At 37.4% G+C, this 26,163-nt stretch overlaps 2 protein-coding genes across 22 annotated transcripts; one reads left to right on the top strand and one right to left on the bottom strand.

Moving 5' to 3' along the window:
- Nucleotides 1-1,843: 1,843 nt before the first annotated feature.
- On the top strand, nt 1,844-22,629 carry med15 (mediator complex subunit 15). Of its 19 annotated transcripts, none has more exons than XM_079586287.1 (18): nt 1,844-2,061; nt 2,959-3,046; nt 3,139-3,190; nt 3,282-3,305; nt 3,403-3,570; nt 3,692-3,942; nt 10,755-11,246; nt 11,448-11,630; nt 18,760-18,867; nt 19,316-19,431; nt 19,541-19,674; nt 20,387-20,521; nt 20,605-20,668; nt 20,752-20,818; nt 20,911-21,071; nt 21,634-21,800; nt 21,885-21,983; nt 22,130-22,456. In XM_079586287.1, the coding sequence occupies exons 1-18, from the start codon at nt 1,994-1,996 to the stop codon at nt 22,264-22,266; spliced, it is 2,514 nt and encodes an 837-aa protein (XP_079442413.1). In that variant the 5' UTR covers nt 1,844-1,993; the 3' UTR covers nt 22,267-22,456. The 19 variants fall into 19 exon arrangements, with proteins under 19 accessions (XP_079442413.1, XP_079442399.1, XP_079442400.1 ...); XM_079586283.1 differs by having other exon boundaries at nt 1,867-2,061; nt 10,755-11,255; nt 22,130-22,454; XM_079586285.1 differs by having other exon boundaries at nt 1,896-2,061; nt 11,445-11,630; nt 22,130-22,445.
- Nucleotides 22,518-25,414, bottom strand: ccdc74b (coiled-coil domain containing 74B; the record flags this gene model as incomplete). Of its 3 annotated transcripts, none has more annotated exons than XM_079586296.1 (7): nt 25,286-25,414; nt 24,053-24,100; nt 23,831-23,951; nt 23,515-23,731; nt 23,327-23,427; nt 22,758-22,814; nt 22,518-22,653 (listed from the first exon to the last, which is right to left on the bottom strand). In XM_079586296.1, the coding sequence occupies exons 1-7, from the start codon at nt 25,398-25,400 to the stop codon at nt 22,518-22,520; spliced, it is 795 nt and encodes a 264-aa protein (XP_079442422.1). In that variant the 5' UTR covers nt 25,401-25,414. The 3 variants fall into 3 exon arrangements, with proteins under 3 accessions (XP_079442422.1, XP_079442421.1, XP_079442420.1); XM_079586295.1 differs by having other exon boundaries at nt 23,515-23,734; XM_079586294.1 differs by having other exon boundaries at nt 23,515-23,951.
- Between the last annotated feature and the right edge of the window lie 749 nt (nt 25,415-26,163).

Genomic DNA, 26,163 nt, shown 5'->3' on the forward strand with positions numbered 1-26,163 from the left:
GCAACAAATTGGTTAGAAATATCACAAGAAAAAACCTTCACTCCTGCAAGGTGGGCCACAGTCTTTTCACTCAAGTGCACACACCCCAAGTGTGCAAAAAGTAGGTCAGATGGCCCTAGTCAAAAAGCTTGTATGAACTGTTGCTTGCCAGACGTGTCGAGATCAAACAAAGTCAAAGCTGCCTTAAAACCTGTGAACTTAAGGCAATATAGATTTTGCATTGATTAATATACGCCTACTCAAATTCATGAATATTACACACACTCTGGAGATCATGCATGGACTTCAAAATCCTTTCAAAACCAGAGGATACTGAATCATCACACTGACACTATTACATCACATCCTTTACAAAGATTTGCTCATTGTTTAGGCAGGGAAAAACATAAGTGAAACAAAAAAAAATTGTTGTTGTTATTGATACCATATTCCGACCTCATCAGTCCTCCTATAGCAGCAGTTTGTAAAGAATATGATCAAAAGAATATAGTAAATATTGCCATACAACTGTTAAGTCTTGAGTAGACAATGTCAACTGCAGTTATAGTGATGCAACATGGGGTAAATTATATGAGATATGCCTTTGGTCAAGGCCTTGAATTGCCTGCCATCTACATTCAGCATTAATGATTATGGCCACCAAATGAAAAATAAATAAAAATAAAACAATATTACAGTAATGAACCGGTAAGTAAAAATACAGTCAATGAAGAACAATGATGTTTAGGCAGGAAGCCAACATTTAAGCGATGTGTGAAATGCAGAAGCTTTCCATTTGACATGCATGTCTGCCCAACCACACCCTAGAGCCTAACACACATCTGAAAATGAAAATAAAAGTCGGTAATGCAATGATAAAGTAACTCTAACTCTTATAAATGTTACTACTATTGAATTCATTTTAGTGTTATAGTTTACAATCTAATAACCATAAAATACGTTTTCGGCACTTGAAATAAAATTAATAAGATAAACATTAACTGAAATAAAATAAAATATATACAAAACTTTTTAACATTTCTCATTTAGTTTAACTTGATGTCCTAAAATAACTCAAAAATATATATATTTTCAAAAAAGAATAAACAAATAAAAAAGACAAAAACACACAACAAAAGGACTAAAAATGTAACCAAATTTAAAATGAAAACGGACACCATAAAAATAAAAACTAATTAAAAACATTTACAATACTAATAACAACCATAGTATCTCAATAATCAGTTTTATGTCAATTATTCACGTACATCAATAATACACTTTAAGAAATCAAAATACACTTTAAGCATGATTTAAATTATGGATAAGCCTATATATACAGGTTAGTGACATGTGTCAATTATAGGCCTATTCTAGATTTGCTTGAGGAGACTTTGAGAATATCCGCAGCAATCCTTTCAGCAGCAATTTTTATCCAAGCCTGGTTTAGGGAAGTCAGACTCATTTCTGCGAATCGGTTCTTTTGTTTCATTTCTTTCATGTCAATGAACCGTTTCTGTGATTATTTTACGTAGCCTATTGCAGCTTTTTCTCTATTTTAAACCTTTATTTAGTCTATTATAATTTTTTATTCATCATTTGCTGTGTAGTAATTCAGTTTGTTGCAGTTACATTCAGAAAGGTTAAGTATTTTAAACCTACATAGGCTATAATTTACATTTACGTAATTGATTTTACGATATTGATTTAATATCTCTAAGTTACGTTACCTAAAAAGCTGTCACGTTTTAATAAAATAGGCCTACAGTTTATTGCAACGATCTCTGTTGTGTTGTTAATAAAAGCTGACTTGCAATTAAGCCGTTAACTTATATTTCAAGTGGATTTATTTGTATTATTTCTTCGACTCGAGAACAGTTCTTGAATGAATCTTTCAGATTGAGCTGGTTCAACCACTTCCTTGAAAAGATTCGACTCGGTGGAATGATTCATTTGCGAAGCGGACATCGCTAACTGGAAGCAGCTTGTTTAACGTTGTTCAGCAATAACAGTTATGGATGTCCCAGGTCCTGATAGTGATTGGAGGAGTCCAGCCTTTCGACAGAAAGTAGTGGCGCAAATGTGAGCATACAAATATTTTTTTGGTTATATCCTTATATAAAGCGCATATAAAGTCTCAGAGTCAGCTAGCAAGTTAGCTGCTAACTAGCGGATGCTCAGGCTTGGTATCAGCTCATCTGTTAAACAGTCGAAATTTCAAAATAGGCTGTATTTATATATGATATTGATCTGATCACGGTATTATGTTCATTAAGTGAGATTATATTTTCTGTTTAGAGTTTGTTTAGCTTTGCGGTTAGCTAATGTAAAGTAAGCCTAATTAAATTCTAGTCAAATATGTACAAACGAAATATGTATTAATTATATATAAATGCTGTTTAACGTTGTAGGCAAAAGAAAATTAACCTTAAAGATATTTTATCGCTCTTGTGACCATTTTAGGGTCATTATAAGCTCTTATAATAGTTGCCCAATTGCTCCTTTTGTCATCACTTTGAAGAAACAATTACCAACATATTTTGGAATTGTTTTTATAATGCTTTGGATTGACTTTTCTTTATTGTTAAATTGAATTTATCCCCAAACTTCTGTATCTGTAAAAAAATAAAGAAAGAAATTGGTGTCTCTGAGAATAGACCTAAATTAGTAACTTATTTCTTTACAGAAGAATTCATAAATTAATTTGCTTGCAATACTCTTATTTGGTGTAATACTTATAAGATAGATAATACACTTTAGTTAATTTCAGAATTTCGTGTATTGATTATAACCCTCTTAGAATAATAAGTTTATTTTCTCTTTGCTTGTAATAGTTATATTCTTTGAATAAAAAGCTCTTCTAAATGTTCTGAGACATCTCTTAAATGATTGATAGTGTCAGTAAACGATAGGTAACATTTCTCGTGCATCAGTTGTGAATGTGATAAAATATTCAGACAGACTTCTGCTTTATTGCAGAGATGAAGCCATGAGAAAAGCAGGAACTGCTCACACAAAGTCCAGTACTGACATGGAGAGCCATGTTTTTATCAAAGCAAAGACCAGAGTAAGTACTACTTTTAAATGTACATGTTAACTCGCAGTTTAACGGAAATGTTTTAAATAAATATATTTCATATTTTTTTGGGTGGGGAACAGGAGGAGTATTTATCTCTGGTTGCAAGACTGATAATTCATTTTAGAGACATTCGTAAGTAGGCAATTCACTGTTTACTATGCCTTTTTTCTGTCTTATTGCTGTGATGTGGACCGTGAATTGAAATTATTGTTTTTCATTGCAGATAAAAAGACTCAAGGTGGGCCTGGTAAATTAAAGAGCTATTTAAGATCTTCTTAAGTCTACTATTTAACTGTCGGAATATATTTTCTGCTGAATTTCAAAGTAATATTGTTTATTTTTAGACCCCATGAATGCCCTGCAGAATTTACCAGGAGTGGGTGGAGGTGGTCCTGGAGTTATTGGCATTGGACCACGCCCCCCTGGCGCACCAATGGGTGGTATAGGGCCAATAGGGCAAATGCAAATGGGTCAACATGCCATGCAGGGAGTAGCAGGAGGCCAGCAGCCTGGTAAATTCAATAGCTGTCAACTGATTAAAGACTGTGGCTATAAAGACTGTGGCTTTATAATAATTTTATTTTAATTCTCATACATTTTCCTCAAAATGACATGATGCAATATCTACCCCAGCAGGAGCTGCAGGGCAGATGCAGATGATACAGCAGCCGCAACAGCAGCAGTCCATGCAGTTCCAGCTGCAGCAGCAGGCAGGTATGCAGCCTCAGCAGCCAGCAGCTATGCAGCAGAATGCCATGCAGCAGCAGTTCCAACAGATAAGGCAACTCCAGCAACTTCAACAGCAGCACCATCAGAATCAACAAATGCAGCATCAGAATCAGCAACAGCAGCAGGCCCAGACTCAGCAGCAACAACAGAACCAGGTAATGGAGAATCGAAAGATTAGTGTTTGCTACTTCAATGGTGGTGATTAGGGATTCGGCAATACCACTTTTTCCAGAACCAGGGCAGTAGTCCGATACCGATACTTGCTTTTTCTTTTTTTTTTACTAGCTGATACCTGTATTTTCATTGCATTTGTAATTTTTACATATATAGGGGTATATAAACTAGTGGTCTATATTTGTCATATTTGGCATTGGCCGTTAAGTTTTTCTGATTGGCATATGTTTTGGAAGCGGGACTTTTATTTTGATGGCGCTCTGGACTTTTATTTTGACGGGCGGCGCTGAGAACACCAGCACATGAGAAGAGAACGGCAGCACGTGATCACACAGCGCTCACTCACATTCTCCATCATTTAATTACGATCTCTGTCAGTCTGTCATATCTAATACTTTGTTAGACAGAACTGGTAAACAAAGAAAGTAAATGGTATGTGAAAAAGTAAATTGTTTGCTTTTATATTATTTGTAACAGAAAAGGCAAACAATCAGGCTAAAATACTTTCTCATCTGGCGTCAACATTCAGCAAATGCGCATCTACATTCAAACAAGTCTCTGCATATCTAATAAACATTTAATTTCACAAACCTTGCAGATTTAAAGGGTTACTTCAGGATTTAGCATTAAGCTTTGTATCAGTAGAAAACCTGTATTATTTTCAAATTACCATGCTTCCCTCCCTCATATCCCCCTGAGACAAGAGATTTATGTATTTTTTGTCTGTAAAAAATCATCATTATGCGTCATCGGAGGCCAGAGGCTAAAAACTACAGCCAGTAGAAGGCGCTAGATCCGCATGATTTCAACCTGCCCATAGAGGGTGGGATCTCACTCAGAGAATGTACAAATAGTGTCAGCCATCTTTTATTTGGAAGCTAAGCTAACAGGTTCTGTGGAGAAAGCTGAGTAGTAGGGATTACCATCCTCTTTTCTGAATGTAGAGTTTACATGAACGCTAAACAAGTGATGGGTTAATCTGTGTTTTAACATTGCTAAGAAAATTCTCGCTACTCCGTGAGAGATACGAGACCGGTGCGTCTCACAGGTGCCGGTCATCACTAATCACACCAGCAGCCTCGCGTCGTTCTCCTGCGGTCGTCAGTCTCGTCCTGCTCGCCACAGTAAACATAATGAATGGCGACTGTAGAACGCAAAAGCCGAATCCCGAACATTTTTGCCGATCTCAAAATCCCGGGCACACTTGTCACGGAGACTCACTAGTAGCCTAGCCTTGTTGTTTAACTGCGCTCTTACCGGTAGGCGTGGCTTGGGAGTGGCCTCGTAGGGCAGCGAAGCAAGTGCATTCTGGGAGTTGTTGTCTTTCATCCACATGAGCCACAAATACATTTTCTGGCTCTTCTCAGTTTAGAAGGCTCCAAATTCAAAAATAATTTCACATTTCTACTACATAAATGACCCATTTTAAATACGCATTCATCTTTCCAAAGATGAAGTATCCCTTTAATCGAATCCTGTGATACCTTGTGAAGTGTGCATTTGTAGCCTGCATAAACGTGTTACTGCGAGTGACGGTTGGTCTGTGCAAAGTGAGTGAATGCGAACAGAAGATCAGGTGCTATATCCAGTTTCCCACTGTGTCATATTCATATCGTTTTCACTGTGTGCTGTATGTAAAATTAGTGTTAGCTTGTCTTTATTTGAAATATGATTACCAGTGTGCACAAAATTACCAGATTACTGAGTGCCCTGTTACAGTGTTTACTTTCTTTTTATTCACATATTCATATATTTTTAAACAATTACTTTGGAAAAAAATACTGTAATAGGATTGCAGATTCAAGACGTTGCCATCTAAAGTATAAGCATGTTTATTTTAAAGATTTGTTTTCTATATTGATTAAAATAAATATAAAGTATATATAAAAATATCGGCTTTATATCGGCCACCCTGCTCTCTAAGATATCGGCACCGGCCATCAAAAAAACAATATCGTCCGACCACTAATATAAACCAAAAGAATATGAATAAATTAGCACAGGGCATATTTAGAGCTGCTTCAGCAGGGCTCAATGCTAAAAAAAAATATTCAACTGGCCCGGTTGGGTCAGTGGTTCAAAATGTTTAGATATCAGTGAAATATTACAATTCTCTATTACAATTTTGATACTACTGCAAAAACTACTAGACTAATTAATGTAAATAAATAAAATAAATAAAGTAAACGGTCAATAATAAATTAAGAACAAATAATCAAATTACAAATGGCACAAATAAATACAATAGAATGAAATAAACTGTGCTTTTCAGGTACTTCGAACAGTAGTTTTCAGGTACAGAATTTGAACAATCAAATGTAAAACAACACTGCATAGTCTTCGCTGTATGAATTAAATATAGATTAATATCAAGAGCAGTGACTGAAACAACAAAGTCCTTTGTTGTTTGATTAACATTAAAACACAGCAGCAGGTTTTTTTAAGCTGCTGTCACTTTAAGATTGAATGCACGGATCCAATATACTGCTACACATGCGTTTTATTTATCAACTGTTTACGTTCACTTGAGACATCGCTACTATAATTTCCAGACTATAAGAAATATTTAGAAATTTATTTCACAAAATCCAAGACCAAGAACAGACATTTAATCTGGAAAGGCAAGTTATTCAGCTCCACAATAGCACACAGAACAATAGGCTGAATATGTGTCCGGTATGTTAACGTAACACATTAACAGTTATTCAGCTACACAATAGCATAAATAACTTTTACCTGGGAGGTTGAATAGACTAAATTAACATAAGCCAGCGAGTCCAACAAGTTACTGGTAAACAAAGACCAAGCTCCCTCAATCTCATTCCACAACACAGAATCTGATGAATTTTTCCTCTGTGTCGTTTCTGAACAACTCTGCCAACTAGAGGGCCCTCTTGCGGCTGTAGACGGTAATGTTTTCTCTTGGTTCATCTCAGTCAGTATGAATTCATTTACATATATAAGTCGCAGGACCAGCCAATCTATGAAAAATGTGTGACTTATAGTCTGGAAAATACGGTAACTAAGTTTACTAGGATACTCACCAAGATGGGCGTCTTTACATAATTTTGTGTGAATTCGTCAGTTCAAGCGCAAGAAGACGTGAAGGAGAATTCAATGCGGTATCCAAGCGCTGTCTGGGACGCAGCTTTCTGGGCGCGCGCTTCAGATGTTTGTGCACAGTAAACTTATTGTCCTGTAAACGTCCTGTAATAATGTAAGGAACAAGCTCACATGTCTGAGCCTCTGAGTGCTTAATCCACTCCATGTGCTTCGCTTATCAGCTTGCGCACAGCAGCTATATAGGTGTAAATATTGAATTTATTTAAAGGGGTGGTAAAGTATGATTTCACTTTTCTAACTTTAGTTAGTGTGAAATGTTGCTGTTTGAGCATAAACAACATCTGCAAAGTTACAACACTCAAAGTTCAAAGCAAAGGAAGATATTTGCTTTTAAAGGGGGGGTACAATGGTGTTTCATGTATTCAGAGTTGTTTACAGTGTTAAAGAGATGGATTCTCATGCTAATAATGGCCAAAGTTTGAAAAGTTATTTTGAACGAATAACAGAGAATTTCTGTGCTGAAAATCATACTTCCGGATTGCAACACGTTTCGGCTGTTTTTTTTCTATCGTAGATCTAATGACGTAGACCAGAGTGGAACTCCTTATATGAGCATTGCTCTCGGAAAAGCGCGTTCACGCACACGTCGACCAGAGGAGAGAAAGACCGCGCTCATCGACGCATAGACATCATATATCTCTATATAATATCTATGCATCGACGCGCTACTACCGGAAATCATCATCAGCAGCGCTAAATAGGAATGGTTGATGTCAAGAATGTCTCCAAAAAAGTGTGTTTTGGGATGTGAGGGAAAGTTTACCTTGTTCAGCTTCCCAAAGAACCCAGTGTTACTGGAACAGTGGATGCAGTTTGTATTTCCGGGACAGCAAAGGAGTGTGGCAAGTGCGGTTTTGTGTTCTGGTCATTTCAGTGACGAATGTTTTATTAACAAGGCCCAGGTCGTCGCTGGATTTGCAAACCAAATACTATATATATATAGTAATATGGCCTACCGCACCACGATCGATAATAAGCAAACCTTCCCGGGCGCTCCCGCTTGACTCTATAGCTCCGCCCACGCCCAGAATCAAGGACCTCGGCTTTTTCCGGTTAGAATCGGAAAGCTGTATTTTTATTTTATAAATATGATGAAACTAAAGACTTTTTGGAGATATGAAGGACGCACTATTACTCTATAGGTACTCAAGATTAACATGAGATTGACTGAAACTAAGTATTTTACCCCCCCTTTAAAGAAAAGGACTACAACAAATGGCTGGTAGGGACTACATGACATTCCTCCCAGGTTAGTGACATCAGCAACACGTTGAGAAGAGGAAAAGTTGTTGTATAAATGGGGTTCGCACACCGGACAAAAAGCGCAGTGCTACTTGAAAGTGTCAAGTCGCGTGATTTGGATCACCCTTGTTCACATATGGGGAGAGAGTTGTGGAAGGCTATAGGCTACTTCATGTTAAGCATACATGCATATAAAGCCTACTGATAAAGGACACCATCAACAGTATTGACGGCAAAATAGACTATGTTTGACAGGTGCAATATTTGAAAATCGATAATTATTTATTTTTTGGTTTTTTAAATTACATTTATATCTGAATTTATGTCAACCTATAGACCTTCAAACATCAAAATGTCATTAATTAATATGTATTTGTGTACAAAATGACATAACATATTTTCCTATTATATTTTGCCTGGAAACGCTTCCAACACGCTTGCGTGTCGCGTGAAAAATAGGCGTCGGTTCTATTTCTAGCATGCACGCGTTTTCCAGATGCGCGTGTCACGCAAGCAGTGTGTAAGCTCTAACCTGTTAACATGGGAGCCGAAATAAAACTGGACACACCATGCAGCTGAGACGCTTAAGCCACGCATCCAGTGTGTCAACGGCTTAAGAGTACATTTGTGAGTCAGCTCAAACTTTAGCACCCATCTTTTCACATGTAATAGAAAGTCACTGTGTGCATCTCACAACAGTTCCTATACGAGCGATTTATAGATAACATGACAGAATGTCCTAATTGAAGCAACATAAGCTTCACATCAGCAACATAAATTAATCAACTAACCATTCAGAGACATCCTGTTGCATTCTACATGTTGTCACTTCTTCTTGAGTCTCTCCATCTTTGTCTGACTCCGTTTTAACATTAAAGGCAGAACAGTTTCTGTCATTTTAGTGTCTGCCTGAGGTAATCACAGCTGAGAAGGGTATTCCTGCACAACGGGAGTGGCTGCAGTTTCAGGACCCCAGTTTTAGGACCGCAGTTTTAGGACCCTAGTTTATTGTGACAGCGCCACCTACAGAACTGGATTACCAAAAACACAAATTTAACCCCTTTCGCGGCAAAGATAAAAGATCACATTGTTGATCACAACAGATTGTTGTTCAACATTCATTACCCGTTAAAACATCACACTCTTACTTATTTTATCTGGACAAACTGAGCATCATTAGAAAGATTTAAGACTCGATAGTGTTTATGATAAAACTCAAACAGCGAACACAGAGAGATCTGGGTCTCCTCTTCCTGATTTGCGTCAGTAATGTACGCAAGTCTCATTCGCTGTACAGCTGTCAATCATCTCACGTGGTTCAACGTGACAATAATCCTGCCCTTCTGCATGACGCGGTCCTGTTATCCGTGATAACAAAGCTAAAACACATCTCTTCACCTGAAACAAGAAGCTAATAAATGCACGATTTCGAGTATATGTGGTTTGTGTGTGATTTTCGTGCAATTTTGGGTATTTTCATATGAATTAAGAATGTTTACAGTATTGCCAAGCAAGGTGTAGCCATTAGCTGCATATAAATTGCTTTATTATACCATATTTCAACATCTTTTTATGACTTAAAACCATTTTAAACCGCGACCGGAATATGGTACAAATATCCTATCTTACTCGATGGTGGTTTAAAGTGAGCTTTAAGTAAAAGTTTAATATTAATCTTTTAAATTGTGTCGTGTAGCTTGATGCTACTTGCTCTAATCCACCTGCTGCAGGAGCTATTCTATTCCATAATCTTATTTGTTAAAATATATATATTTTTTCTAATGAGACTTAGGATCAAGGTAGATCTTGATGTACAAACTAAACCACCTGGATCCTAGAACTGCGGTCCTGAAACAGCAGCCGCCGCTATATCATCCAGTTCGGTAGGTGGCGCTGTCACAAAAAACTAGGGTCCTAAAACTGCGGTCCTAAAACTGGGGTCCTAAAACTGCAGCCTCCGGTTGTGCAGGAATATACTACTGTCACAGCTGCTAACACACAGGAGCTCTTGAAACCCCGCCCTCTGCAGCAGCTCATTTGCATTTAAAGGGCCAGGCACAAAACAGTGTGTTTTTGCAAACCCTCAAAAAGTGACAACTTTAACATGCTATATAAAAATATCTGTGGGGTATTTTGTGCTAAAACTTCACACACACACTCTGGGGACATCAGAGATTTATTTTACATCTTGTGAAAATGGCATTTTACCACCCCTTTAACATTCTATTAATTTGATACATTAACTTCATAGACATCCATCTCTGATACATCCATTCTGCTCTCTGTTTGCTCTATTGTCGGTGGGTTGGTGAAATCATGGCCAAATAAAGATACTACATGACCGTATTTGAATTAAAGTGTTAATTTATTGTATTTATAATTTCATAATGTAGTCGTGTATTTATTCTTTTAATGTCTTTAATTTCAGTTGCACCAAACCAGAATGCTGCAGCAACTACAACAGCAACAACACCAACAACAACAGCAACAACACCAACAACAGCAGCAACAACACCAACAACAACAACAACAACAGCAGCAGCAACAACAACAACAACAACAACAGCAGCAGCAGCAACTGGCTCATGCACAGGCTCAGGCTCAAGCCCAGGCCCAAGCTCAAGCTCAAGCCCAAGCCCAAGCCCAGGCCCAAGCTCAAGCACAGGCCCAAGCTCAAGCACAGGCCCACGCTCATGCCCAAGCCCAGAGTATCCAGCAAATGCAGCAGCTTCAAGCCCAGGTACAGGCTCAGGTCCAAGCTCAAGGTCAAGCCCAGGTACAGGCTCAGGGAGTGGCAGGTCAGATGCCCCCTCACTCACAGCAGCAAGTCTTGGTACCCCAGTCACAAATGACTCCAGGACAGCATCAACAAATCAGCTCACTCAGCCAACAGCAGCAGCAACATCTGAAGCTCCAGCAGGTAATGCAGGTAAAGATCAGCTGCCCTAACAGGATGCAATCATAATGCAAAATGCATAATAAGCACTTTGAGTCTCCGTTTACACCTGTTATTGACATCTGTCTCACTTCATCTGAACACAAGTGGTCGGGAGAGGCAAATTACACCAGCTAGTCTTAGTTTCTGGTATATTTTTCTGTTTGCTTCTGTTTATACAAGCAGGCGAGAGTATTACAGCAGCAGCAGCAACAACAACAACAACAGCAGCAACAACAACAACAACAACAACAGCAGCAGCAGCAGCAGCAGCAGCAACAACAGCAACAACAACAGCAGCAGCAGCAGCAGCAGCAGCAGGTTCAACAGATGCAGCAGGCAGCCCAGCTCGCAGGAGTCCCTGGCCAGGTAAACCCAGTGCAAGCCGTGGTGAGGATTGAGATAAGAGACTTGAGCGTGAAGTGATTGCATGTTACCAAAATCAATACCTGAATTTCTTTTGGATGTCAGAACTGTTTATTCTTTGCCTGGTGGTGGGCCGTAGTGTAATGCACAATGTCTAAATAACAACAGAAGGATTATACATCAATATTTTTCTTGTCAATAGAGGTTTAGTTGTGGGCCACAGCGGTGGGCCTTGTTCTCCAATAACAGCTCAATGTTTCTGAACAAATAAGCTACTGACGTCTTCACCAGTGTTGGGGAGGCTACTTTGCAAGTAGTTCGACAAACTACAAGCTGCTCATAACTAGCAAGTACCACTGTTACTATTACTCTTGGGTTTAAGGGTTTTTCCAAACCCCTAATTTAAGTATTAAACTTTCCCACCTAATTTGTATTGTTTGTGCTATCGACATAAATTATACTTCAAACTTAAACCATGAATACTTAAGGTACTTTGAAAAGAAGAATACGAGCCGTATTTAGACAATCTGCAAGAGAACAGCTGAATAATTCTATATATGTGTATTTAAAAAATATATATGGCAAAATAAGTGTTTTTTTTAAATAGGCAATTGAACTTAGTTTTGAAGTTTAAGTAATTAATTTTTATTTTATTTTGAAATGTATAATATTTCAATATCACAATTGTTAAAAAGTACACTACTTGTTGGAAAAAAAATCTTGTTACTGTAAAAGCTGACTTTAATTGTCAGCACGTGCCATATATATATATATATATATATATATATATATATATATATATATATATATAATATATATTAGGGATGCACCAATGCCATTTTTTCAGAACCAATCTGATACCAAAAATTCTGAGTATCGGCCGATACCAATCTGATATAGCGCAGTGATTTATTTTATATCTACATCATTATAAAGAAAAACAACAAATGAAAAAGAATATGATCATAATCTATGACAAAATACAATGATAAACTAGATTAATAGAAAATTCAGCAGCAAAAGTTACTCTAGAATAATCATGAGCGTAGGGGTCGACCGATTATCGGCACCGATATTAAGAATTTTTATGGTTATCGGTATCGGCCATTTTCATAACCGATTTGCCGATAAAATAATTACATTTTGAAATGCACTATATTTGGCTCTGACGCAGCCACTTCTGTCGGACCTCACCACTCTGTAGACTAGACCAATGTCCCCGCCCATCTGATTTGTTGGGAGTCACGAGTCCGGCCAATCAACGCGAAAAGCTGAAGGCACTGAAAGTTTTGCCCTCTCACACCGAAAGCACTTGCTGACTGGAGCTCCAGCAGCTGCTTCACTGATCACGCATCAGTTGTCTCTCAAAGTTAAGGTAGCAGCAGACTCCAGTCATAAAAACGGAATTTACTGTATAAAGCCGAATGTCACAGAATTTGTCAACGTTTTGATAAATTAATAAAAAGCAGGTCAGTACGAATCAAATCGAATTGCAAACCACAAAAAGACTATTTAAATATGAATCCTGCGTGTCTCTAAATGAATGGCGCAGACATGATTTCATTTACCACACGCACGCACACACACACTGGAGCACGCGTGACGCTTGCGCTGTTTTCAGCCTCAGCCGCATCATTATATGAGGACAGTATTGCATAAACATCATCTCCAGAGCCGCTTAGTCACTTCATGATTTTTTTAATGCTTCAACTGAGAAAAGCTATCATCATATCATAAACGCACTGAAACTCAAAGATCTCAGTGGTAACCTGTCAAAATAAAAGTTAGATTTTTCAAAGGGCCCTAAATATTTAATTTTTTGTTAAACTGTAAATAAATTGAATAAGTTTGATTTCAATTAATTAGAAATGCTTTTTGATTTCAAAAATTTAATTTAACCATTAAAATAGTCTTTAAGTTTTATAAAATGTTTACAGAATGCTGCTAGGTGCTCCCGGCACTTTAAGTTATTATTATTATTATTAATAATAATGTTATTATTAACAGTTATCAGATTTAAAGATATGTTTAAAATCATTTAAAGAAAGTATTTGTCAAAACCTTTTGTTATTCTTAGTTTTGACATTTAACCTACATTTTTACACCAGACATCGGTTAAAAATATCGGTTATTCGTCTGCTTGATCTGTAATAATCGGTATCGGCCCTGAAAACCCCTACATGAGTGCACAATAATTGTATTAAATTTAAACATTTAGTGAATAAAACATTATTTAGTGGAGATGGAGAGCAAATTAAAGTGAATAAGTGTAGCACTAAATCTGTTCAAATGTTACACATTGCTCTTTGTATTTTTCATTACACAAAAGTATTATAATATTAAAGGCTCCAAAACAGAGCGGCACAAAGCGCTTATGCGCAGATTCAGAATGATGCGCTTGAAGCAACATGGAGTCGTAGCGTGCACGCGCAGCGCTTCCCATTGGAGAGTTCAATGGAAAAAGGAAAGCGATATTGATCCGTAGTATATTATATCAATGCAATAGTTTATTAAGTCTTTTCTTTTAACAGTTTAAAATTTCAGTTACAATTCATAGTGCTCTCTATTTCATTGTTGTGATCTAAAAGACACCTGGGAGAAAGATACATGAACCGCAATAAACTCCAGCAAGATAGTAATTTTATGCGAAACCATAGAGCTTTATCTACAGATCAAGTATAATAATAGGAACATTGAATCATCTTGGAGAGAGTTTCATTATGTTGACTGTCGTAACCGAACGCTACACGCTGTTTGAATGCTGAATGGAGAATGACTGACAGCCGCAGTGTAGGGAAGCACTTGTCGGGAAATGCGACAAACGTATGCGAATGTCGGCTGCAGTGGAAAGGCGGCTTTACATGACCTTGAATTTAACGACTTCAATATTCATCCCGGTCACATTAAACTATGGAAGTGCTTTAGAACACTTATAATATAGTGGATGAAAAGTTGATGGTGCTTTGTTTTTGTTCCTTTTGTGAGACTTGACTAGGGCTGCACGATTAATCGCAATTTCCATGTAATCGCACTTAAATCAAGTTGACTTATCACGATTTTGAAATCGCAAAGGTGGCGCAAATTTTTTTTTTATGTGCAGCTTGTCATTGATGTACGGCTCTTTAAAGGTGCTCTAAGCGATGTCACGCATTTTTTAGGCCAAACATTTTTTGTCACATACAGCAAATATCTCCTCACTATCCGCTAGCTGTCTGTCTCCTGAACACACTCTAAAAAAACGCGGTCTCTGTAGACACCCCAGGCTCCACAAACAGCAACAAAAACAAACTGGACTAACCCGCACCACGAAACATAACAAACTGTTCCAGCCAATAACCGACAAGAATGATGTGGGGTGGGGTTTGGGGGGTTATTGCGCGGATGAGGAGGAGGGAGGGTCTAGCTAGCCTCCGTTTTGTTTGACAATAGTTCGATCATCAACAAGAAGTGACGTCACCCAGGATCGCTTAGAGAACCTTTAAGGTGAGACACTACAGGTGAATAGGGTACAATTTTAAAATAATAGATATCACCATGAAACTTCCTCAGTTGATTATTTACACAAGTTCACAAAAAAAATGCATTACAAGTTTTTGACATTTGTATGTTTAATTATGCAAATTAGGCATTATCTCATTAAATATGTGCAAATTTGCATATTTTTTCAGGAGATAGATCTGAACATATGATAAAGCCAGGTGCAAAATTCTTTTTTCATTTTGATTACACACAAGATGAAAAAAGATGTTCAGAGGGATTTCAGGGCATATGCTTTCATTACCTAAGAAATCAAAATATACTGTCCATAGCCTTAAAAATCTATTTTTGCCATATTTGTTTTAATTAAAATGTCACATAAATCAGGCCAGGAATGATTTATTAACAAATCCCTCTGAACATATCTTCAGAATACTGCTAAGTGTATAACTGGAAAGTTTGGTGTACATAGGTGCTACATAGGCTGAGATGTGTCACTGGAGAATGACAAAAAACTCATTTTGAGAAAAAGGCATTTAGAGATTTGTAATGTAAAAAATCATACTTTTTTAGTGGAAACAACTATTTACTGACACAATATCTTATCAAATCATTAGCAACAACAATACAAACCACCTAAATCGCATCAAAACTTATAAACACAGCATTTATGGCCTTCAACTGAGCAGAAAAACAGTCAAAAACACACATCTAAATGTCAGAGCGCGTCACGTGATGCATCTGAACGAATCAGGTTGTCAGAAATTGACATCAGCCAATGAGATTTCGCTTTTAGGGTTAAATAACCATTGTACTTTCACGATTAGTTGCTGATTAAAAGGAAATTACCATATTTGGATCCGACAGCATTGTAAAGGAGAGAGAGCGCTTTCCAGACTTGTGAGATTAAAAGAAGCAGAGAGCGATCGCGGAGCAGCGCGTTGATTTAGAACGCCAACTTTTGTTGAATTTCGGAGAAATCTACAGACGCAAATAGACAAAGTGTAGTAAAATAAAGACCTAAATGTGTATTTTTGGACTTTTTTTTCACCACAAGTCTGAAAGAAGACATGTTATTGAAGACAAATAGCCCAAAATCTCAAAATTGACCAGTGAAAAAAAACAATGTTTTTGCCTGCCGTGTCTCGCCTTAAACGCTGCACCATCTTAAAGCACTGTGAGTTTGAGTCACTTCTAACGTGCATTTGAAAGAGCAACACGCGTCAAACAGCTTTCCAAACATGACAAGCATTTAATAACTTTTTGTCCAACAAAAGACAACATTTAATTACATGCTTTTACTCCAAACTCACTTCATAATGGCAGTTGAGCATCCTTCTGTGAGATGATGTGGCTTCTTACACGGAATAAGGCAGTTGTGTGTTTATTAGTCATGTTTAATCAAAGTGTTTCAATCTTGTGTTTATTCAGCTACAGCGATGATGCCTGATAGGGATTTCCTGGAATAACTAATAACGTTATCTACTTCTTTGGCGAGGCATATTTGATGTCTACACGAGAGCGCCCTCTGGTGTTCAGATGGAGCAGCATTTACTACCGATCAGCCATGCTGCACTGACAAGCTGCACATAAAATAATCGCATGATAGTTTGGAGTGGACCATTGTCAGTGCATTTCAGTTCGCACAGAAGTAATAACATCGCTGCGAGATCTATAGTTAAAAGCATTACATTTTCTCCGTTATTAATTGTAGATCTCTATTAGATCAAACATCATTGACGTGGAAACCAGGAGAAACAATGTGCCATAAATGAACTAGTTATAGGCTTTAAGTCCACAGATCAGCAACAATCACCATGGATTTAATGTAGTAACAACACTAACTGTAATGACGGAAGTTTGGCAGGAATAGTAAAATGCTTTCAAGAACGTCACACATCTTTTTCCAGCACTTCAAAACTCAAATATTATCATATTTAAATATTTCATATTTTGAATGTAATGACCAAAACAGTATTTGTTCGTTTTTCAAAGATTGCCATTTATAAAACTACAAGTTTCAAGATGTAGGAAAACTCACATTTAAAAATAAAAAAGACATTAAATTACCATTGTAACCAGTAGGTGGCTGCCATTTCCACTCCCAAATATACATTTTTTAAAATCTTTTTGCTTTTGAATTATTATTTCGACATTATTAATAAAATTTCTGCCCTCAAATGTTAATCTGGAGCCTTGCAAACTTGAAATAAACAACTACTACAATATTATATTTAATTTTTTTTACAAGGAGCTGTTTTTGTTTTTTAATGCTAAGTATAGCTCCATCAATGTTCAAAGTAAAACAAATTTTAAAAACAATTCTCTGCTATTTCTTTCTTTTTGCTGTATCTAAACCGTACTGAACCGTGACACCTCTGTATCAAACCGAACCGTGAATTTTGTGAACCGTTACACCCCTAATATATATATATATATATATATATATATATATATATATACACTGAACTAGATTCCTGTTTTACTTTTCCACATACATCTAGTCAGATCTCTCCCTCAAGGGTGGCCCTCCCATCTGCAAGCATTCGGTGGATAACATTTTGCTTCATGTTGCTTTTATTCACCTTTTTCCATCTGTGTGGCCCTAGTTTATTCTAAAGCCAGAAATCTCGATTCTGTTGCAGAGCTGTGAAATACAGCAGAGCAGTCAGTTTAAGTTTGAGTAGCATTAGTTTTTAATCTCATTTGCATTATGCATGTTTGTGCAGCTAACAGCTAATAGACTGCATGCTTGCCGTTTTAAACCCACAAGCCCTTTCTGCATTCCTTTTTAGGTTAGCCTGCACAAAGCTGTGTAAATTACAGTTTGCTATGATTGTTAACATACTCTGATATTTTCCTTTGAGCCTTTAAATGATTTCCTTAATGTGTTTCAAGGGAGGTTGATGAGGCATTGTATCCGCCCATCTTTTGATCCGAGCTCCCCTATAAAGGCCATTAGCAGATGGCAAGCTCAACCACAGCTTTAATTTAGAGTCGAAAGGCTTGTTGGAGATGCAAGTACCCATTGCATCTTTTCTTGATTCTGGTACATGAAAAGAGAGCATGAAATCCATTGGCCTGTGGCTTGCCTTGTTTTAACAATCAGTGTTGTTAAAGGAATATTCCGGGTTAATTCATTTATATTATCTATGTTAAATATAAAAAAATATAAATTATATAACTTTACGCAGAACAGTTAGTAAGCGACTTAACTCGCTGTTAATACACATTGTTTATATCTTACTTCTGGCTATAGCATTGGATTGAATCGTCCCCATTCACTTTTTATTATATCCCAGATTTTTGCTTTTTTAAAGTAAAAGCAGGAGGGACCTTTTTTTATTTTTTAGTAGCAATCAACATTTTCACAACTTTGTGTAGTCATTTGAGCTTTACTTGTATTAAACCTGGGATATTCCTTTATATGCTCTTGCAATGACAGGAAGCTCGCTATACTGCCGTGCTGGCACATTTTATTTTTGGACAGTCTTGTTTTGCATAATTGAATGTGACTCTATGTGCATCTGTGCTTGCAGACCTGCCGAATCTATTTCTGTTTGCATTCTTGCATGTGCTTCCTCATGTCCGCTGATGCACTGCATTTATTGTTTTGCTTGTGACATGTCTGTTGTCCCCTCTGTCCTCCTCAAAGATGATGCCCCGTCCTGGGATGCAAATGCCACCTCGGTTGCCCCGCGCCACCCCGAACTCTGCCATTCCTCAAAACCCCGCTGCCATTGGAGGACAGCAAATGCCACAGGTATTTACCGCAGGGCTGAGTGCAGGGTCTCAGCGCTGCAACCCAGTGGGTCCGTACGTCTGTGGCTTTACACTAGAGCAAAGGCTGTCCATAATCCACACTCATCTGCCTCCCTTTACCCCCCAATCCCACCCCAACCAGTTTCACAATCAGAAACATTTAGTCAGAAATTACCCAGAAGCACTTAGGCAAGTGAAATTAAAAAGTGTGTGGCACAGGTAAGTGAACTGGATTTTGTTATAAAGTGACATTAGTGAGGAAGCTAATAAGAAGCAATCATCTACTGGTTAAACAGCGCCATCTACTGGTGCTCTACAGTCAAAGCGAACTGATCTGATGTCTGTTGTCTCTAGGTAACTGGCTACATCAGTGCTGTGCCCGCTCTCCTCCACTCGTCTGTTTACTTTGAACCCACTTTCATTTCCCCTCTCTCCTAACTTTTTTAAAGGGTCAGCAAATGATGTCATCACCCTCCCCAGTTCAGGTGCAGACACCCCAGATGCCACCTCCCCCACAGCCTCAGCCATCCCCCCAGCCTCCTTCCTCTCAGCCCAACTCTGTCAGGTATAGTAAAATGGTTTCGGTTTTATCCATGTATTTTATCTATGGTTATGTATTTACTAGTATTAACTGCAGATTAAGGTTAATTCAACTTTTTTTTTTTTGCCTCTAGCTCTGGTCCGACCCCATCTCCAGGAGGTTTCCAACCCAGTCCCTCTCCCCAGCCATCCCAGAGTCCTGCCTCTGCACGCACCCCCCAGAGTTACCCCCTCCAGGTACCTTCACCTGGGCCCCTGAATACACCAGGTAAAGAGAAGCTTTCTTGTTTTTATATACATATTAGGGCTGTCAACATCCATTTTTTGTCCAGTTTAACGCGTTCAAATATTTAACGCAATTAACGCAGCATCCATTAATTTTAGTCATCCTTTGGCTAGCATTATATTATCCCGCTCTTATTCATCCAAATGCATTAACCATTCAAGCGCACACAAAAGAATGTCTGTCGTCCTGTCCATGCTGTCTGTGAATGTCCTGTTTATATGACACACACACACACACACCCGACACAAAGACGCGGGCCAGTATCGTGCACACATACAGCACACAAGAATACAGTCCTCTTTCGTGCTTGAATGAACAATAATATATGTTCTTTTTTTACATTTATTGGTATCAGGCAATTTTATATATTTTATATTTAATTGTACATTCTCATTTTCCTGTATTTTTACTTTTCAAACTTTTTTTGAATAAATCAATAACATTGTTAAATGTCAAATTTAAGAGATTAATTTTAAGACTATGCTTTTTTTTTAGCTCTGTACATTATAATATTGTGATGCCTACATTTATTTGCAACAATCAATCAAATGATTGATTACGTTTATTTTTAACTTAATTCGACATTTTCACCCAGTTATTGGTTATCAGCCGGAACATGAAAATAATGATTTGCTTCTCCGTGGCAGCCAGAAATGAATTTCGATTGAATTTCTTTTTTTCTTTTTTATTACAGGGAATCCAGGCTCTGTGATGAGTCCAGCTGGGGCCTCACAGTCTGAGGACCAGCTTTACATGGATAAACTGAAGCAGCTGTCAAAGTATATTGAGCCGCTGCGCAGGATGATTAACAAAATAGACAAAAATGAGGGTACTGGAGACTTTCTCTTTTTTGGTGCTGATTTATCTTTTTCCCCTTGATTTTAGTGCTCATGCTTTGTTTGGTCTTTACAGACAGGAAAAAGGATCTGAGCAAAATGAAAAGTTTGCTTAACATTTTAACTGACCCCAACACAAGGTAGGAAAGCAGGCATGCTGAACTGTCTCTACTGTTGATTTTTGACTTGTGATTAAGGTTGCATTATTGCTGTCTTCCACTAGGTGTCCACTTAAAACACTACAGAAGTGTGAAATAGCATTGGAGAAACTAAAAAATGACATGGCAGTGGTGAGTAACCTTAGTTAGGGAGTCAGTTAAGTTGCTGTTCATTTAAAAGCAGTAGCAGATTTCTACAGTGATATCTTGACTTTTGTTTCCAGCCGACTCCTCCCCCTCCCCCAGTGCCCTGTACCAAAAAGCAGTACCTTTGCCAGCCACTGTTGGATGCTGTTTTGGCCAACATCCGCTCTCCAGTTTTCAACCATTCACTTTACCGCACGTTTGCTCCTGCTATGACAGCAATTCATGGACCCCCAATCACGTAAGATCAACAGCTGCTGAGATTTTTCTTTTAAGGCCGGTTACCAGGGCTGCATTTATTTGATCAAATATACAGTAAACTGTAATATTGTTACAATTTAAAATAGCTGATTTCTATTTGAATATATTTTCAAATGTAATTTATCCTTGTGATGACACAGCAGAATTTTCAGCAGCCATTGTTCCAGTCTTCAGTGTCACATGATCCTTCAGAATTAATTTTAATATGCTGATTTGATGCTCAAGATATATTTAATGATTTAGTATTATTTACAAAAAAAAACTTTTGACCCCAAACTTTTGAATGGTAAATGTATATTATACATTTTATAAATTATATATAAACTATACATTTATAACAGAGTATATCACCATGTAGTTTGTTTTAAAATATTCTCATTATTAAGATTGAATTATTTAAAAATTGATTGCTTCAAACCAAAAGATAATCGTAACAAATTAAGTATTGCATTAGTGCAAAACGGCTTCACAAAACCATTGTATAAACCACCTAGCTTTAACTCGTAAATTGACATATTACAAAATATATTCCTTCATGGCAGGGGTCCCTCAATTCCTTCGCGTAAACGGAAGCTTGAAGATGACGAGCGCCAGACCATCCCGAACATACTTCAAGGGGAGGTGGCTAGGCTTAATTCCAAATTCCTGGTCAATCTGGACCCGTCCTTTTGCAGCAACAATGGAACGGTGCATCTCATATGTAAACTAGGTCAGTTCAAAATGTATGCCCACTATATGCGTCCTGTACACTTGTACAAATTAAACATTCACTCCTGGCACTGTCTCTGTCTAGATGATAAAAATCTCCCCAGTGTTCCCCCTCTTCAATTGAGCATTCCAGCTGACTATCCCGATCAGAGCCCCCACTGGGAAGATGACGGTCAGCAGTATGGTGAGTCTTCGTGCATTAACTGTCAGCATGCTATCTTAGGCTGCCTTTTAAAATGCAAACCCTCTTAAGCATCTAGTTTAAATGAAAATGCATAGGCTGTGAAACGTATGAACTGAACACGTCCTTACCTTCCTCTCTGTTTTCAGAGGCCAACCCCTTCTTGCAGACTGTGCATAAGAACATGACCTCTAAACTCCTTCAGCTTCCTGACAAGCACTCGGTGACGGCACTGCTGAACACCTGGGCTCAAAGCGTGAGACAGGCTTGCCTTTCAGCTGCTTAGATGTTTTCCCATCAGCACTAGCAGCCCAGTATAATCCTTGCACCTCTATGGAATGATGGCAATATATTAATACTTTCTTTGTCTTTTTTTATCTACATGAATAATCATCTGTTTTCTTTATTCCAATACACTAAAGCCTTAACTGTTTGTGCATTGCTTGATCAATAAAGTCATTTAAACTGCTGTTTCAATCGTAAATGTGTGGCACAAAACTCAAATACATGTAGTTATGTAAGCACATGACTGGTCCTTCAGCGCATAGTCCTCTGTAGACGACGTCTCTGCACAGCCAGAGTTCTCCTCTGTCTGTCTGCTATGTTGTTGTTGAGGGTCTGTTTGAGGGCAGGGAGGATCACTTTCTCTGCTTTACTGGCCTGAGACACGGGTCTGTTCAGATAGTAACAGAGCAAAGGTTGACATCTCCAAAACTTGTTCTTGGCGGGCAGGTTAGAAACAAATTATATATTTGAAATTTATGAGCATTGACTTACAGTCCTCTAGGCAGGGTTTGGAAAGAAATCTGAGGAAATGTCTCTGAATCTTCAGCTCTGCCAAAAAAAAAAAAAAAGGATGTGTGTGTGTATATATGCATGCATATGTATATGTCCCACTTTATATGAAGCATCTAACATTTAAATTAATTATTTGATACAATGCAGTTGCTTTTACATTCTACTTTAAAAATAGGCATGTCCTTGCCTCTGTAATTAATTAATAATTATAATTACACTGTTGCCCTTCCCTTACAATTGAACCCACCCTTAAACCTAACCATATCACCAAACCTATCCCTAATATCCTATCTCAATAGCAGCAAAAGGTTTGCAATCAAATAACGTGAACACAATAAGATAATTGTACTTATCATTTTTTATGACGGTTAAAGAAACCTAATATAAAGAGGGACCTATTTTTTCTATATTTTCAAGACAATTAACTATTTCCATTATTTATACATAAAACATTTTTTCCCTTTGATTTTGGGGTGAAATATGACTGGGACATTTTCTTGACAGGCTTTTTGAGATGCGGAAAGGAAATGTAGTGATAAAGAAATTACCTTTTACCATCAGCAAGAAAAGCCTTGGTCAAAATGTAATTCTCTGCAGTGATTTTCTTGTTGAAAACAATGTCTTGGAGAACAGCCTTCACACGTAGGATCTGAGAGAAGACAAATTAAAATGCATTACCGGTGTATATATAAATAGTCATTCTTGTATAGTGAGAGATTGAGAAATATGGTCTCACCTCTTGGGACTGCAGGCTATTAGCACTGTACAGTTGGCGTATGATGACCTCACATTCCTGTAGGGTGGGAGGTCGAGGGGCCTGAAATGGACTACACTGGATCATTAGAGGCTGAAGAGAAGTGATGAATCCTGCTCTGGCTTCTGAAGGACCTTGTATTCTGTCTGCTGCGAGGGTCTCTGAAGAATTTGATCCAGTTTCTCTATTGTTTAAAGAACTGCTGTAGGCAGAATGTATGTATCCACTTATTAGATGTTTATAATAATAACTATTTAATTCAATAATATTATTAAATAATAATAATCTTTGCAAGCACCTGATCTCTCTGCTTTGTGATGAGCAGGTGTCCTCCAAAGTTTGCTCCAGATAGTTCTTTCTGTCTCTCTGGAATTTGTTGCTTTCTGTGTCTGTGTGGCGCCTCTGGATACGGTTGGATCCTGTCATGGTTACAATATTAATATATAAACTTGAATCAATATATATGTGTCATGTGGTTTTGATCAAGAAAATGTGTGAGAGAACAGAAGTGTCACTTAACCTTTACTGCTCAACTTTGGAGGCTCCATTATCAGCTTATACTGCAAATCTTTAACACATAATTAGAACAGAACACAGAATGGAGATTGATGTTTAATTAATATATCCAGTTTAATGCATTTATGAATCATGCAGGGAAACCAGATGTATAATTACTTTTTTATATATAATATTATTTATAATATGAGAGTACTTTTATTTATTTATAACATCAATGTGATATATGCGCCTTATGGTTTAATTTAATGGCCTTTCATAAAAAGTGAATAAATTTTTTTTTTCATTAAATGGAAAATATAAAAATATCGTTTTACCCAACATAAAACAATATAAAGGATTGAGGCTATACAATTACAACAGATAAAACTTACAACAGGTAACAACTTGTCCCAAACTGAAATTTATGAAAAATACTCGTGTTTCATTGTTAACCCACCCAGGAGCAAAAACAAAAATATGAAATTGCATTTAATATTTGACTATATCGCATCTGACAACTAGTAGCGGTCTTACATATTAGCCTACTTATCAGCAAACATTTATTTCTCGAGTATTTCCTTCACCCATTTGATGCAAAATACCTTTACATTTGACCAAACAAATCTCCTTTTGACAGTCAGAAACAAAACACCAAAACGTTAGTCTGTAAACTGATACTTTGCCACCCACAGCGATTACAAACGCCATTCTTTCATTTTCTTCATTCAGCAGCTCGACGTCACCAGGCAACCCGTATACTGCAGTATCACCTCTGATACCCCTGCCCTGACAGCAGCAGGTGCCCGTCCTCATTAAAGATACACTTCACCTAAAAATGAACATTCTGTCATCATTTACTCGCCGTCGTGTTGTCCTAAACCTGCATTATAACTCGGCTCACTTTCATTGCAACTTTCCTTACAGTGAGAGTGAATGGTGGTGACTGATGCTGCCATTCCAAAATAATCATACCGGTTTTGACAACATGAATGAGTAGCGCTAAATGATGACAGAATTGGGTGAACTATTCCTTAAACTCGCAGGCAAGCAGATTATTATAGCAACCACATTACGTACATTAATGGTACCTAAAGAGGTTCTCGTCATATTTTTACTAAATTACGTCAATTAAAAATAAAAATGTTACATTTTGTTGTTAAGTGTACGGACTATCTCACTCACACATAATTGTATTGAATTGTTCATGAAAAGGCCAAAACATTATTCCTGTAATATACAGAAGGAATTTATTTACCTTTATTTTGTCGTTTTAAACTATCTATTTCACCATGTAATTTCTCCAGAGTTTCCCTGTGCTGCTTTTGTAAGAAGTCAATATTCCTCCGCAGCGAGTCGAGTCGCGTATCCATTTCACTGTGAAACCAGTTTGATTCCCACAACGATCTTTACGTCACATGCGTCTAATCAAGCGGATGACGTTTCACTGCGACGTTGCGTCATAACTTATTTTAACCATAGACGGTTTTAACATACTCCTGCTAATAGGCTACATGTTTCAAAAACGGTACACTCCTCTCGCACTGGAATATTTAATCTTGAAGTGGCTGCTATGGTAACAGCACTACTTCCTCCTACTGCTGGAAAAAAAAAAACAGATTTAACAATGGCATTGCATTACTTCTTTCAGTATGAAACTACGTGGAGATCTGACATATTTATGTTTCTACCGCAATGAAAATACAGTTACAAAATGACACATTGTGTTTAATGAAATGCAGCCAGTTAAATGCAAACTTTAGATTGTTCTGACAACTGCATTGGCAAATCACCATTATAAATGAACTCAATGACTGATAAACTGGATTAACCAGATTTCATAAAAAAAAATGAAAAAAAAGTGTATTGAATACAACATTCCTGGTTTAATTTTTTTCATTAAATATACCAATACACTTTCAGTGCAAATACTGAATATAGAAACCTTCATGCACCTTTGCTTGAAGTTTTGTATTGACGTTAAAAAATAAAAAAGGCATGATGAACCTCCATCTACTGAGTCTTTAGTAACAGAATCCGACGGCAAAAAAAGAGCTGTCGGAATCCGTTCCCCCACCCTCATTATGAGAGGTTTTGATGAAGTGGCTTAAAAAAAGGCTGATTAAATTTTTGTGT

Source organism: Phoxinus phoxinus (genome assembly GCF_949152265.1).
Source record: "Phoxinus phoxinus genome assembly, chromosome: 17".
NCBI lineage: Eukaryota > Metazoa > Chordata > Actinopteri > Cypriniformes > Leuciscidae > Phoxinus > Phoxinus phoxinus.

Excerpts from the sequence above, each read along its gene's own strand:
- med15 (XM_079586272.1), top strand. The coding sequence starts at position 1,994 with ATGGATGTCCCAGGTCCTGATAGTGATTGGAGGAGTCCAGCCTTTCGA. Across the intron at positions 3,943-10,754 it reads AGCAGCAACAACAGAACCAG|TTGCACCAAACCAGAATGCT; the intron begins GTAATGGAGAAT and ends CTTTAATTTCAG. Across the intron at positions 20,522-20,604 it reads CAAAATAGACAAAAATGAGG|ACAGGAAAAAGGATCTGAGC; the intron begins GTACTGGAGACT and ends TGGTCTTTACAG.